Here is a 12,996-nt window from a genome sequence, read left to right on the forward strand (position 1 = left end):
AGCTTCTATCCAGGCTCCCCCCTCCCTCCCCTCCTCCATCAAGAGTGGAACACTCGGCGGCTATTTCGACAGCGGACAATCATTTGTTTGTTGACGACCACTGTTCTTCACATCTAAGCGCCGACTCTGCAGCCATCTAAGCGATGGCTTTCCCCCCTTTCTTTCGCGTTTCCAAGACGTTGCCGCGACTTCACTACTACGCCCGCGCCTATGAGCCTACGATTAGCCGCGAGGCCCCAACGAGCACACCAGAGGGCGATCTTGTCTTCGAAATGCTAGCTCTACGTGATCTTTTGATCGATCTAAGCGATTCTTACGTGTAAGCAATCCAGGCACTGGCAGGCTGTTGGTGCCTGTTTTGGCTAGTCCGATTCGCCCCATGTCCCATGTCTCTGTACTAGCATGTGCTCATTCTCGATTTCCCCAACTCTTTTCCTCTAGACTTTTCTCTGGCGGTAACGTGAACTTCGCATGGCCGAGCTGCTTGTTGGTACTAAGCACTTGAGAAATCAAACGGCATGGCGTGGAACGATCCGCCGCAAGGCGTTAAGGCCTCAGATTCCCGGCAACTAGCAGTCGATCTTTATCTCTGCACTCTCAATAGCGGGTGAGCACTGGGCTACGATTTCCAATCTGCTGTGCTGTTGGTTCGTCCATCATGATTGCGACACTTGCTTCTCCCCTCCCCCCCCTCTCCCCTCTTCCTCCAGCAGCGCGCTACTTGCAAGCCTGCTTTTGTACCTTCTGAAAGTAAAGTAGGTATTGCCTCGTGGTTTACTGATACGACTCATATTTCCTTCCTTTGGATAGCGGCGATATCATCTGTTCTCAATCGTTTTCGTTTCCACTGCACAAGTTTCTAAAACCCACCTTTAAAAGGGCAGAACCTGCCTAGGGAGTACACAAACTCTATTTCAAGCTGCCATGATACGTCAGATGATTACATGTTTGTCTATGAAGCAAGGTTATTCTCAACTAAACTCTATAGCAAGGTGAGCCACACACATTGCTTGCTAGGTAGTCTTAGTTTCTCCCTAGGTGAGGAGTACAGAGCGAAAAGTTGTCCTGCTGCCCTCTCACCCTAGGTACTTACTCCGAAATAGCGCGATTCAGAAGTGTCGATAATTGCCACGGTTGGCTCGTTTACAGTGCCATGGGCTTCAGCAAATCTGCCCTTTGTACTGACAAAGTGTTGAACAGTAGCATGCCGTCGCTGCCTGGGTCCAAGATTAGAGACCGTCGAATCCAAGTTCAGATTCTAGGCGCGTACAGAGACGTCTCTGTCCATTCACATCCTGGTCTTTCAAGCCAGGATGAGTTGGTAGCCACAGTTTATTCGAAAGTACAGATACTTTTCCTCGCATTAGTACTCTAGCTCGCTCCCTCCATCTCCATGCGCGTGGAGACAATGGCACTGGGATGATGCCGGATACAGGGTTCTTTACTGCCTTAGAGCAGCATCTTGGCTCCATTAGCCCCTTGATTTTTTACAGCCTCTTGTCCACCCGTAAGGGTATGATGGCCGTGGCACTTCTGTTGCCACCATCGACCGCCCGTATGCGGGATAAGAGCGTGGACGCAGACGAATGACTTGCCCCCCTAACACCACGCCCTCTCCCATACTTCATCCGTGCCCCGACTAGGAGTCCATCCTGGTATTTCTCACCGGTATGAGCGGCTCAAGCTTGGCTAGCTCACTCTGGCCCTCTTCATTAGCTGCAAATCTTCTGAGGTCTAGCCTCCAAGACGCGTGCTGTTCATAGTTCTCACGGAGCACGCGGGCTAAAGGCCGCACCGTTATTGCCGACTTTTGCAGCCCACCCGAGCAGTTCTCTTCATGACTTGGCATTGGCTAATATGATGCCAGCCACGCACACATATTGGCTATGCAAGCTCATGAGATACCTAGTTGCAAAATCATGCCGCCCAATCAGCCAATGGTGAGCGAAGAAACAGACTGCATCATTCTCCTTGGCTAAAGCCCGCGTCTTGAACATCTGCCTGAAGGAGGGGGTGAAACTCGTCCGGGCCGACGAATGTCTTTCACCACAATGGAATGATAAGCCAAAGTCTCTTCTCATCGCAAGGCCGGCTCCAATAGCGGGCTTCTAAACCAAGCACCGAGTACACATCCCCCGCGTGCCTTGGCTCTTTTGCAAAAGAGCCGTGTCCGTTTGCTGATCATACCGCCGGATGTCACCACGCCCGAAATCATATTCCAACCCGTCACACATGGTCCGTCCTCTCGATGATCATATCATATACCCACGCCCTCACTCGGCAGGTGATGTCAAAGACAGAAGGGGAGATGGTCATGACAGATGTCCATAATGGGCCAGCAAATGCCGACCATGTGTGCATCTAGAGATACCCAAGGGCGCCTAAGGAAAGAGGGGGCCAGAGAGTACGCTGTATTCTGCACGGCGTCGGTGGCCTAATCCCAGCATGGAAGTGCCAAGCGAGAAGAGGAGCATCGAGAGACATATGGTGAGCAGTGCGTCTTGAAATCATAGATTTTCTTTTCGATTTTGTCCATCCCCCCCCCCCACGCTGCTTGAATTGCCTTACAAGTAGGGGCATGAGCATTGCTTTTTCCTTTCTCTTGTCCTCTTCTTCTCATTCGCCACCGCTCTCTTCCCTGTCTAGCGACATCATCTATTCGTAATAAGTTTGACCGAGTTCGTCAGCCACGGGTATCTACTCACCTCCGTGCTGATGAGGGGGCAAATGACTGGGCGCTTTTGAGAGTCGAGACTTATCCAGCGCTGCCTAGTTTCAGTCAAGACAGCATCGTTTCAAGCTCCGTTTATCGCGCAGATAATCCCTCGGTTCAAGGGGCAAGCTGTCTTTCGCACTGTCACGGCGTTGTCTCGAAAACCAAAGATTTCCAAGGCCGTGCTCGTAAAAACTTTACAGATGGCTCTTTGGTATTCCCAAGAAAGCCATGCCCTCAATGTTCACCTCACAAGCTTCTCACAAAGTAAGCACGCGGGAGCCAGCGGGACGATGGTGCCAACGTCGCCATCTCCCGTAGATCTCCGGATCTCATGATGGGTCGCGCTCGACAACTCCGCCGGCAGTTCGAATGCAAACGGCGACTTGTTGCCTGGCAAACGTCTCCGCCAGATCGGCCGAATTAGAATCCGTCACCGATCGTGTTGGCTCCTTTGCGCATCTCCCTCCCAATGCGACTTTTTCCCTTTTCCTTCATTTGTTTTTCGTCTCTACGTGCTACCTCATCCTGGCGAGGAATGAAGACGGGGCTCTTTTGTTGCTGTTGGTTGACTAACATGTATGATTTCCTCGATCGTTTTTAGACTTGATGGAGGCCAGCACGGCCCCCTCTCCATTCTCTCTCTCCACTTAGGCAAATCAAACCCGGTCCTCGTACTCGAAGCCAGAATGTGGCCGAGGCTTTTTCGTCTTTTTAGTCGGTTTCTCAAGAAGAATGTACTCCGTATGAGTATGAAAAAGAGGACTTTGGGGGGGTAGAAAATCCATCAAGTACCGTGAGGAGTGAGGGGAGGGGCGTGCAAACCTCTTTGGCCAGCTAATTTATCTCGGTGGATGGAGAAGCAATAGCTTGCTCACTATCCGTTGACAGTAACGGATCGAAATGGCAATTTGCTGGTCCTGACCCCAGATACGTGGTATGATTTGCTCGCTAGATGCTCATTTGATCATGGTGGAAGAGCCATCGCGATGGCCCCGGTCGTTGTCCGGCTTCGACAAAGACCCGCGCCTCATTCAAGGCAGATTTCAACACGAGGGGGAAAAAGAGGGAGAATCAAAAATGCGCCTTTCTTCTTTATATGTCTACTATCTCTCTCCACGAGAAGACGCCATTGCGGTCGCTTTTTGGGCCGCCTGGGGCCGGCCACTCGTCGCGGCCCGAACGAGGCCCATGTGGGCGGCCAAGTGCAACGATACGCCACGGCACAGCCATTATCAGATCAGGGGAGAAAGCGTCCTGGAGATATTTTCTCTACTATGAGCTCAAGCTCACGGACGGCAACTAAGTTACAACGGCATCTGGCCAGCGCGGTATGTGCAGTAGAGGGAAGATGCTCATCCTGTTGGCGGCATTATCCGTTCCTCCCGTTATCTGAGTGTTGGCATAGGGACAAACATAACAACAGATTCTTCTCATCTGCTAGAGATTAGAATACAAATACTAGATGGGGGGCAGGAAGAGGTGAAGACAGGTTGGTCATGAATGCACATAACACTGCGGTGAGGCGAGAACACAACGACCAACATGCGTGTGCTTAATTTACCCTGAAATAGAAGGTAAATAAGGGTCCAGATAAATTTGGATCGACTCGTTTGGAAGAAGGAACGGTTAAAATGGAAAAAAAGAAATGGAAAATGTGGAAGAGGGAGATGACAGGGCTGTTTGGGAACCAACCAACACGACACAGCAGATGCGTCAGTAATAAAAATTTCTTTAGGCGGATTCATACTCGCACTCATGTCACTCGGTACAGTCGAAGCTGTTTAGCTTTTGATTTTAATCTACTTCTTAAAATTGCTCAAATAAGGCAATAAAAAATTCAATACTTTGACCCTCCTCCCCTTTTCTTTTCTTATAGTACGCTGACCAACAGCAGGAAAGCTGGTTTAGCGCCGTGAGAGGGAGATGATGTCACGGTTTTGTGCGTTGACATGTTTCTTCTTTTTTTCTCATTGGAATGCTAATAACTGCTAATAATTTCTGTGAAGATCATGGGATATATTTCAAGTCAAAAATTGGCTAGTGGTAACTGGATAACTCCCCCTTTTTTTTACTCTTTCTATTCCTGCTTCTTGTCATACCGTAAATTGTGAAAAGTGATGAGCTGAGGTACCGAATGGGAACAGAATTGCTACCCCGTACAAGTTCTCATACTTGTTGTTTTTTGTCAACTTTTTGCTGCTGCTTTTTCCCATCTTTGCTCTTCTTCATAGCAGTCACCAATATAAAAAAAAAAAAACAGAAAGGAAACTTCTTTGTGGAAGAATATTTGATGTAGCACTTGCTTTTTCATAATGAATTAAATTGTATTATTGATCAAAATGTCAAAATGAAAATATACTGTCTTTTTGGTGAACATGACTCAGTTGGCATGGTTGGCGGCGCACGTACAAGAATGGAAAAATATTTCACAACTCTTCGACTTTTTTTTTTTTGTATATGTATGCGAATATGCTTTGCTATCTAGCACACATGAAGATCCAAAAGACATTGCAAGAAAGAAAGAAAGATGGTAAGCTGAATTTGTTCAAAGAGACTTGGGGGGGTTGTGCTTGCCATTCACCAGGATTTTTACATGGTACCTACCTGTTCCTTGTTGAGATTTGCTTCTGTGGCCTGCGTCTTGCTTCGAAGTTTTTTGTGCTTGTTCTTCTGTTCTTTTATATATTTGAAATGTGTATTTTCACAATATTGACATTGTTTTTCTGTAGATATTTAGATTGAGATGAATGGCTACTCGTGTTCATTTTGACCCTCTTCTTGTAATTTCATGACGCCGACGCATGACCTCTTCTTGTTGATGCTGCAGTCGAGTTAAAATCAGCACTCCCGCAATAAAAATTTACAAACAAATTTCCTTCCTTAATCGACATAACCGGCAGCTTAATTTCCCTCAATCCAGCCCGTGGAGGCGCTGTTGGCCAAAGAAAGCTGCACAAAACGAAAAGCGTACAGGGTAGCCTTGGGATGGGCAAGCAGCATCGACATACATGGCCATGATAATCACAAAGTCACGTCGAATTTCAACAAAGAGAGCGCCAGAATCCATACAATATACAGTTATTCATTATACTACTACCTACATGTTTGCCCATACGTCTGTATGCCCACAGCCAGAACCCATTTTCCGAAGTATATATGAGAGAAAGGCGACAAGGAAAGAGAGAAAGAAGGAAGAGTAGGAAAAAAAAGGCCCGAGATCCAATGAATACCTTAGCCCCCCAAAATTTTCGTGAGAAGTGAAATGATAAGGAAAGCCTCGTTGCAAGCATATAAACATGATACTCCCCGTAGCCTTATATATAGATGACAAGGAAAAAAAAGGAAAGAACAAAAGACCTGGGTATAGTATCCGCGAGAAACTCGTCTACGCGACATTCCCGGGCCCCAAGATGAAATGCCGCAAAGATATAGAAAAAGAAAAAAAAACACTCAAACATAGTAACAAGGCACTCTGGTATAAAAACGCAAACTCACTTATGAAATCCTTCCCCCCTTTCGTTTCCATGAAATAGCACGATGAAATGTCATTTTTTGCAATCTGGTTGTTTCACAGCACGAAAATCATTCCGGTCTAATACTAGCGATCTTCTCTGTCGTCTCTGCAAACGTGCCATTTAGGACAGTGTCTCTCCGGGAGTGAGGAAAAGAGATATGAGGAGCAAATGGAAGAGAAGAGAGAAAAAAGAAGAGATAGACCGACTCATGGATTTTGGTTCTCGACCCCCTCACCAGCCTGGGCACTCTATGCACCTTCGAGAGGGGGTACAAACGAATAGTTGAAATCAAGAAGGCCATCCAGCATCCAATGCTGGGGATCGAAAAAAGTCATAAGTGGTGTCGCCGTAGCTCATGTTTCCAATGATGCTGGTCGGTGCGGTTGCAGGGGCAGTCAAGCCTGGGGCGCCTGGTGTTAGTACACCATTCGCAGTGAGCATGTTGTTGGGCGTGGGAAGAGTGTGTGATGGCATCAACGTGCTGTCAAGTTGCGAAGACGCGGCTGAGGACTCATTGGCCGAATCCGGGTTTGTAGGATGTTTTAAGGCGGCTGTAACAACAGACATGTTAGCATTCATTGGGCCTTGGTTTAAAAAAAAAAAGACCTGCTCCTCGTCGAAAACAAGAAAAGAGTCGAGAACAAAAGAAAAGGGGGAAATCCTGCAGGTTTGAATTGCAGCTGGTGTACCCACAGGTCGAAACGTATCTCTTACCTTCGAGCGATCCTCTGCCCAAAGCTTGATACTCCTCCCTCCATCGCCAAACGGAATCGAAGACAAGGCTCATGCTGTGGCGACATCGTACTTTGAGCTGTAGGCTGTCGTCGACTTGGATGGGGGAATCGTCCTCATGGTTGTAGTTCTTCTGATCCAAACGGGCGCCGTTCCACATCTGCACCATTAGTTCGGCCAAACGCCACTGTAAGTCATTGGACACCACGCTGGTAGCTCGAATGGCTTGGATGGAGCGGTGGAAGAGGTTTCGTCCACGCTGGAAGTCAATCGTCTTGGAGAAGAAAGACCTCATCAGCTTGAGCAAGGTAAAGGCGGCTGCTACCAACATCTGCTGCATGTAGTTGGTGGCATAGAGCAAAAAGGCGCCGCCAATGTTGTCGCGCGGAGAGGTTACCTTGTCCACCTCTAACAAATCGTCCAGAAAGCTGACAGTCACCCGCCACAGACCTAGCAAGTCATCTAGATAGCCGGGTGTCTTACTGGAATCAAAGAATCCCGCCAGTCTCATGTGGAGAGCAGCGGCCCGCAAGTGCAAATTGACAATCGGGCCCAGCTGCTGGGACATGACGGATGCATATAGCTCTGAGTATTCGCGCCGGTAAACTCTCATGAGCATTGCTCGATGCTCGTCTCCAGCAACTCCTCTGGGATCGCTGGCGTTACTATACATCTCCTTGGAGACCTTGTCACAGAATCTTTCGATTTGGAGCCGGGCCTCCAATTCGGGAGACAGGTGCAAGCCCGGGTCGTCGCCTGGTCGAGGAGCAAGTGTCCAGTCATACAACGACGACGCCGGTTGGCCGTAGCCTGTGCCGATATTTTGAGCCACAATGTTGCATACTGCCCATGTGGTCACACGGTCAGCAAGCTGTTCTGTGTTGAGCTCGACCGAGGTTCGCGAGAAATCTTGAATGTGGTTGGGGCGATGCAATCCAATTCCAGTCGCCGTCTTCATCATGACACCGCAAAGGATATGAGTCGGATCAGATGTGGTTGTGCTCGTGGGCAGCGGCCAAGCACAGAGCAAGCACATGGCCTTGACGACATAGTAGTTGCTAGGTACTTCGCCGATGGTGGTCCACAGGAATCTGGTAAGGGGCCCCGATAGGTTGGAGATGAGGTTCGGGCAGTTGGCGGGACTGAAGCGACGCGCAGCAACAGCAACAATGGACCAGAAAAGGAGGGGATGTTGTTGGTGATACATGTCCGGAGACTGCTGGGGATTCAAGAACGGGAGGAAGGGGTGGTAGAAGGCGAAGAATTCGTTGAACAGGTTGGTGACTCCCTCGTCAGTCAGCTGGACCCCTTCCAACTCGTGCGAGAAGCGCGGCATGCTGTACGAGCCTCCTCTCTTGAGGTGCAGCAGCGAAGACACGGCTTCGTCGGAGCCCATCAAGGAAGGGTTTCGCGTGTGGGAGTAGGTGGCGGTGCTCGGGGCCATGGGGGAGTTGAGCGTCTCGTCGTCCTCCAAGATGTAGCCTTGAGCCTGTGCCCGGGCGATGTTACGCCGCAGTCGGTCAATCTCCTTCTCCATCTCGGCGTGCTTGCTTCGCTTCCCGATGCGCTTGAAGTTGGATTCGATCTTGCATTCGAGCTTCAGACGGTTGCACCGCGAGCAGCTCTGGAACGGCTCCTGGACGACATTACACCGCAACTGTTGCGCAGCAATTGCACCACGAATTAGCCACCAGACAAACCAATTGCCGGACAGAGGCCGGGCCCCTCAAGCTGCTGAAGCGTGCACTGAAGGGGTGTTGAAGAAAACATGGTGGGGGGAGGTGCCAAGGTCGGAGGGGCTGACTCACCTTCTGCTGGCGACACTCGTTGCACGCCCGCTTGACGCCCGGCTGGCGCTTCTTGTCGTGCTCGCCGTGGTCATTATGGTCGCCGTGGTCGTCGTCGTTGATGCTGCCGGGGCTGCTCTCGAGCCCCCCCATGCCGTTGCTCCTCTTGCGCTTGGGCATGCCGTTGCCGTTGCCGAGGCGGGAGCTGGCAGGGCTGGTCGGGCTCATCGAGGCGGCCCCACGACCAAGGCCTGGTGAGCCATCCATGCCTGTCTGCGTGGCTGCCTGCGAGGGTGCTGTGTCTCCTATCGGCGACCAAGAGACGGGCGCTGGCAGGTGTCGTCTGGCAGGTGTCGTCAGGGCAATGGATGGAGGGGCGCGGCTGGGAGAGAGAGGCGATGTTCAAGTTGGCGGCGCCGGTTGGGTCGCTTTGCGCGAGGCTGCGGCGAGACGGAGCAGCGGCGGTGGCCCGCGGATGCGATGCGATGGATGCGAGGCAACGGGGCCGGCGGCCAGGACAAGAGAACAGGACGAGGGTCGAATGACTGAGGCTGAGGCCGAGTGCGGACGAGGACAGAGCACGGCCGACGCTTTTTTTGGTGATGGCGGAGGGAAAAGTCGCAGCCGCCTGGCGAAAAGTCGACGGTACCTTGCCGGCGGATGCTCAGTAAGGCATGGTGGCCCGGCCGCTGGCGGGCTTACATACATACAGCTGCTGCAACGGTCACCGTAGGCGATTTATTTTTTTTTCTGCCGTGGCCGACCCCACCGCTGGCAACCACAGCACGGCACGGCGCTGTATATTCATTCGCCTGTGCCGCGCTGCAGCTGAGCACTGATTCTGCGCCCCAGAGACAGCCACTGGCATTGATCACTGATCTCGCCGTCCCGTGCCATCGCCAATGCCTCTTGGCCATGCGCCTGCCGCTGCACTGCGGCAACCGGTGTACCAGCATCACACGCCTCCGTATGCAAGTGCTCACGACGTGCCAATGGCCGGCCGCCGCCCATCTGCAGGCCGTGTCCAAAGCGATCCTAAAAAGAAAAATGCGAATCCACCGAGCGCCACAGCGGGGATGGCGAGCGCTGATGGGCTCTGCTGAGAGGCTGGTTGCGGCCATGAGCCAATCAGCGCGCTGTGGAATTGATCAGGAGCGGGGTCATCATCAAACTGTGACTGTGGACATGGCGAACCGTTGCGGCCGCTGATTGGCTGCTGGGCAGTGGAGGGTGTTGGGCTCATGGCAAGGTTGCAGCAGCTAATGCCGCTGGACGGAGAAGGGCGCGGAGCTACTGAGTTTGTCTATTAGACGGGACGTGTAAGTAAGGCGCGGATGTATAAGTTGAAGTGCAGTTCGAAGGATCAGGGTTACTAATAGAAGTAGATGATTCGGGCTGCGAGCACAGTTGAGCACGAGCAATAAAAATGCAAATCAAGCTAGATAGCATTACTAATGAAACTCATGTATATGGAATTGATTGTATCGACGTAAAACAACAAACGGCCTACGTTATAGTCCGGCTATACTAATATCCATACTAGGCTGCTAACCTGCTGCTCGTCACATGAAACCAGGCAAATACGAGTCGCCCTTTTTGCCTTTTTGCCATCCCAGCAAGTAAGACGCTATACACTTGACTCACTTGTCTCTCTATAGGCAATAGTATTGATACTACTCGTTTTCCATTCAAAACGCCACCACACGTGTCCAATTATTCTTTATTAATTCGCACTCTACGTGGCTCCGTCCTTTACCCGAGCTATAGCAGCTTACCCAAGGCATTCAGTCCAGCCATCGTTTGATGCCACCATTGATATCGTGACAGTTGCCATGCGACATGTAACAGTTTGTGCATGTGTATATCCCGACACAGCATCTTCTTTCCCCGTCAAAACTCTACACACAAACACATTCCACGTGGAATTGTGCTACATCTGCCGGATACGGAGTAGTGCCGGCCAGCTGGAGTCAGCCCCCCTGAGAGATCTTTCTTAACCTCCATCGCCCCATCTCACCACTGGCAAAACCCCCAGAGGCGCCCGTTTCTTCAGCCCAACGTGGGTATTTTGACATCGCCTCAGGCAGTTGAGCGAATGGCACAGACCGCATCGCCTTTGTGCCCGAACAAACCTGAGATTAGCTTTGAGTAAGCGCATCGCTTATCGGAAACGGAAGAAAAGACACTGGCAGATCGAACGTTGTAGCCTGTCTCGGGCGTAACTCTAATCGGCAACTTTAGCTCATCATCGACTTACCTCTTTTCTCTTGGAAGCGTGGGGTTTCTTTCTATATAAGGCGACACTTGTTCTTGGCCCCTTTGGTGCTATTACCGGTATTTCTTTTTAAGAAACAGATTGATCTGCCTGCTTGACGCCTTTATTTCTCACTTTTGCTTCTCACTAAATTACAATCGACATACGCTATTCGTCACATTGAGTCGTCAAGATGAACCGCAAGCCAACACCACCACCTGTTAAAATGGTGCTGAAGCCGGTGCCTGATCACGGAACTCGCATACAGTCCCCCCCAAACAGGATCCGAGGTCCAGTTTGTTCTTCCTGGCACGTTGCCGGAGCCTGGTGGGTGCTGCGTTTCAACCGCATTATTCCTTGACCGTCACTTACATAGTTCTTCTAGAAGTCATCCGGATAAACACCGCAACTGTGTCTCAGCCCTTTCTAGAGCCGGATAAGCTGGAACAGTGGAAATGAGGAAAAAAGAAGCAACAAGCAAGCATGGCCACCGAAATTGATCTTTTGACTCTTTTCGACTCGCAGATTGCCGAATGATTCATGTAAATCACGGAACAGCTCGCAACTCCAGCGGTCCTTCTTTGAAAATCTCCACAACTCTAGCATTAACTCAATGTGGCTTTTTTCCTCTCGATGCGCAACATCAGCAAGGGTTCGTCGGTCACAAGAGTGATTTACTCCAAAAGAGACTTCCTCCATTTCTAATCGGAGAAGTGGAAGGGATCCTGGCCTTGCTCAGTGTCTTATAGTTGTCACAGTTGCAGCGGACATTACCAATTTTCTCGTAACTGAGTCTTTGAAATTGACCCCGCACAGACCATTGTAGATCAACCTTTTAACTCCGTCGCTCATCGAGGTTAAGAACTCGTCGAGGTCAAGAAGAAAAAAATCATCACCAAGTTGGAGTAGAGTATAAAGCAGAGAAAAAGAAACATACGCAACAAACCTTCCAACATGGCGCTACGACAGGCATCGCTGTTGCGCCCGCGCCTTGTTCTGCGCCACATCAACAGCCTTGCGCTTAGACAAGGGCCTTATTTTCACTCCATCGCAACTCGCAGCCAACAGAGCCAGGCGGCAAAGACGAGGTCCGAGGCCCAGGCCACGCCGACGGTGCCCTTCATCATCAACGGCAGCGACTACTATGCCGACAAGGTCTTTGACGTCGTGTCTCCCGTCACGGGCGAGGTGACGCACCGATGCGGATCAGCCTCTGTCGCAGACGCAGACGCCGCCGTCGATGCTGCAGCCGAGGCCTTCAAGACGTGGAGAAGGACGACGCCTTCGCATCGGCGGGACATCTTCCTCAAGGCTGCCGACCTCTTCCAGAAAAGGGGCGAGGAACTGGCCCAGATTATGATGAGTGAGACGGGGGCTGCCGCGCCGTGGGCTCTTTTCAACATCAACACATCGGCCGACCTCATCAGAGATGCCGCTGGGCGCATCTCCTCCATAGAAGGCTCGTTCCCTACGCTGATGGATCCTGACACAAGCGGAATCGTTCTTCGAGAGCCTTATGGCGTCGTTTTGTCTGTAGCTCCTTGGTAAGCCGCTATCCCCTTTTCAAGTCTCTCTCTCTCTCTCTCCATCGCATAATCTCACATCCTAAAACCAGGAATGCTACTTACATCTTGCCCGCCCGTTCCATGGTCGGCCCTGTTGCCGCAGGAAACACAGCCATCCTGAAGGCTTCAGAACTTGCGCCCCAGACCATGCGGGCTCTGATATCCATCTTTCACGAGGCCGGTCTGCCCAAGGGCGTCATGAACATGATTGCCCACGACCGGGACAGCGCAGCGGAGATTACAGCAGCCCTGATTGCCAACCCCCCTCGTAAGGAAAGTCAACTTCACGGGCAGCACAAACGTTGGAAAGGCCATTGGGAAACTCGCCGGTGAGCACCTCAAGCCAGTCCTCCTCGAACTTGGCGGCAAAGCGCCGGCCATTGTGTGGGACGACGCGGACCTGGATCTTGCCGCCAAGAAATGCGCG

General features: G+C 51.1%; 4 protein-coding genes across 4 annotated transcripts; 2 read left to right on the forward strand and 2 right to left on the reverse strand.

Moving 5' to 3' along the window:
* Positions 1-3,652: 3,652 nt before the first annotated feature.
* TrAtP1_006392 (uncharacterized protein) lies at positions 3,653-3,994 on the forward strand (the record flags this gene model as incomplete). The annotated part of the gene is made up of 1 exon (XM_066113106.1): positions 3,653-3,994. One exon carries the CDS (start codon positions 3,653-3,655, stop codon positions 3,992-3,994), a length of 342 nt encoding a protein of 113 aa, XP_065969192.1.
* A 1,784-nt stretch (positions 3,995-5,778) lies between these two features.
* TrAtP1_006393 (uncharacterized protein) lies at positions 5,779-9,440 on the reverse strand. Its single transcript, XM_066113107.1, has 4 exons — positions 8,772-9,440; positions 6,925-8,620; positions 6,438-6,782; positions 5,779-6,336 (listed from the first exon to the last, which is right to left on the reverse strand). The coding sequence occupies exons 1-3, from the start codon at positions 9,015-9,017 to the stop codon at positions 6,520-6,522; spliced, it is 2,205 nt and encodes a 734-aa protein (XP_065969193.1). The 5' UTR covers positions 9,018-9,440; the 3' UTR covers positions 5,779-6,336; positions 6,438-6,519.
* Positions 9,441-9,729: 289 nt separating this feature from the next.
* TrAtP1_006394 (uncharacterized protein) lies at positions 9,730-9,993 on the reverse strand (the record flags this gene model as incomplete). The annotated part of the gene is made up of 1 exon (XM_014082993.2): positions 9,730-9,993. One exon carries the CDS (start codon positions 9,991-9,993, stop codon positions 9,730-9,732), a length of 264 nt encoding a protein of 87 aa, XP_013938468.2.
* A 1,965-nt stretch (positions 9,994-11,958) lies between these two features.
* Positions 11,959-12,902, forward strand: TrAtP1_006395 (uncharacterized protein; the record flags this gene model as incomplete). The annotated part of the gene is made up of 2 exons (XM_014082995.2): positions 11,959-12,548; positions 12,620-12,902. 2 exons carry the CDS (start codon positions 11,959-11,961, stop codon positions 12,900-12,902), a joined length of 873 nt encoding a protein of 290 aa, XP_013938470.2.
* Positions 12,903-12,996: the final 94 nt, after the last annotated feature.

The sequence above is a fragment of the Trichoderma atroviride genome, chromosome 3 (assembly GCF_020647795.1).
Source record: "Trichoderma atroviride chromosome 3, complete sequence".
NCBI lineage: Eukaryota > Fungi > Ascomycota > Sordariomycetes > Hypocreales > Hypocreaceae > Trichoderma > Trichoderma atroviride.

Bases quoted from the DNA above. Each gene is read 5' to 3' on its own strand.
- TrAtP1_006393 (XM_066113107.1), bottom strand. From the start codon at position 9,017: ATGGATGGCTCACCAGGCCTTGGTCGTGGGGCCGCCTCGATGAGCCCG. The intron at 8,621-8,771 runs GTGAGTCAGCCC...GCTGCGCAACAG, and splicing joins ACGAGTGTCGCCAGCAGAAG to TTGCGGTGTAATGTCGTCCA. The intron at 6,783-6,924 runs GTGGGTACACCA...CTGTTGTTACAG, and splicing joins TAAGAGATACGTTTCGACCT to CCGCCTTAAAACATCCTACA.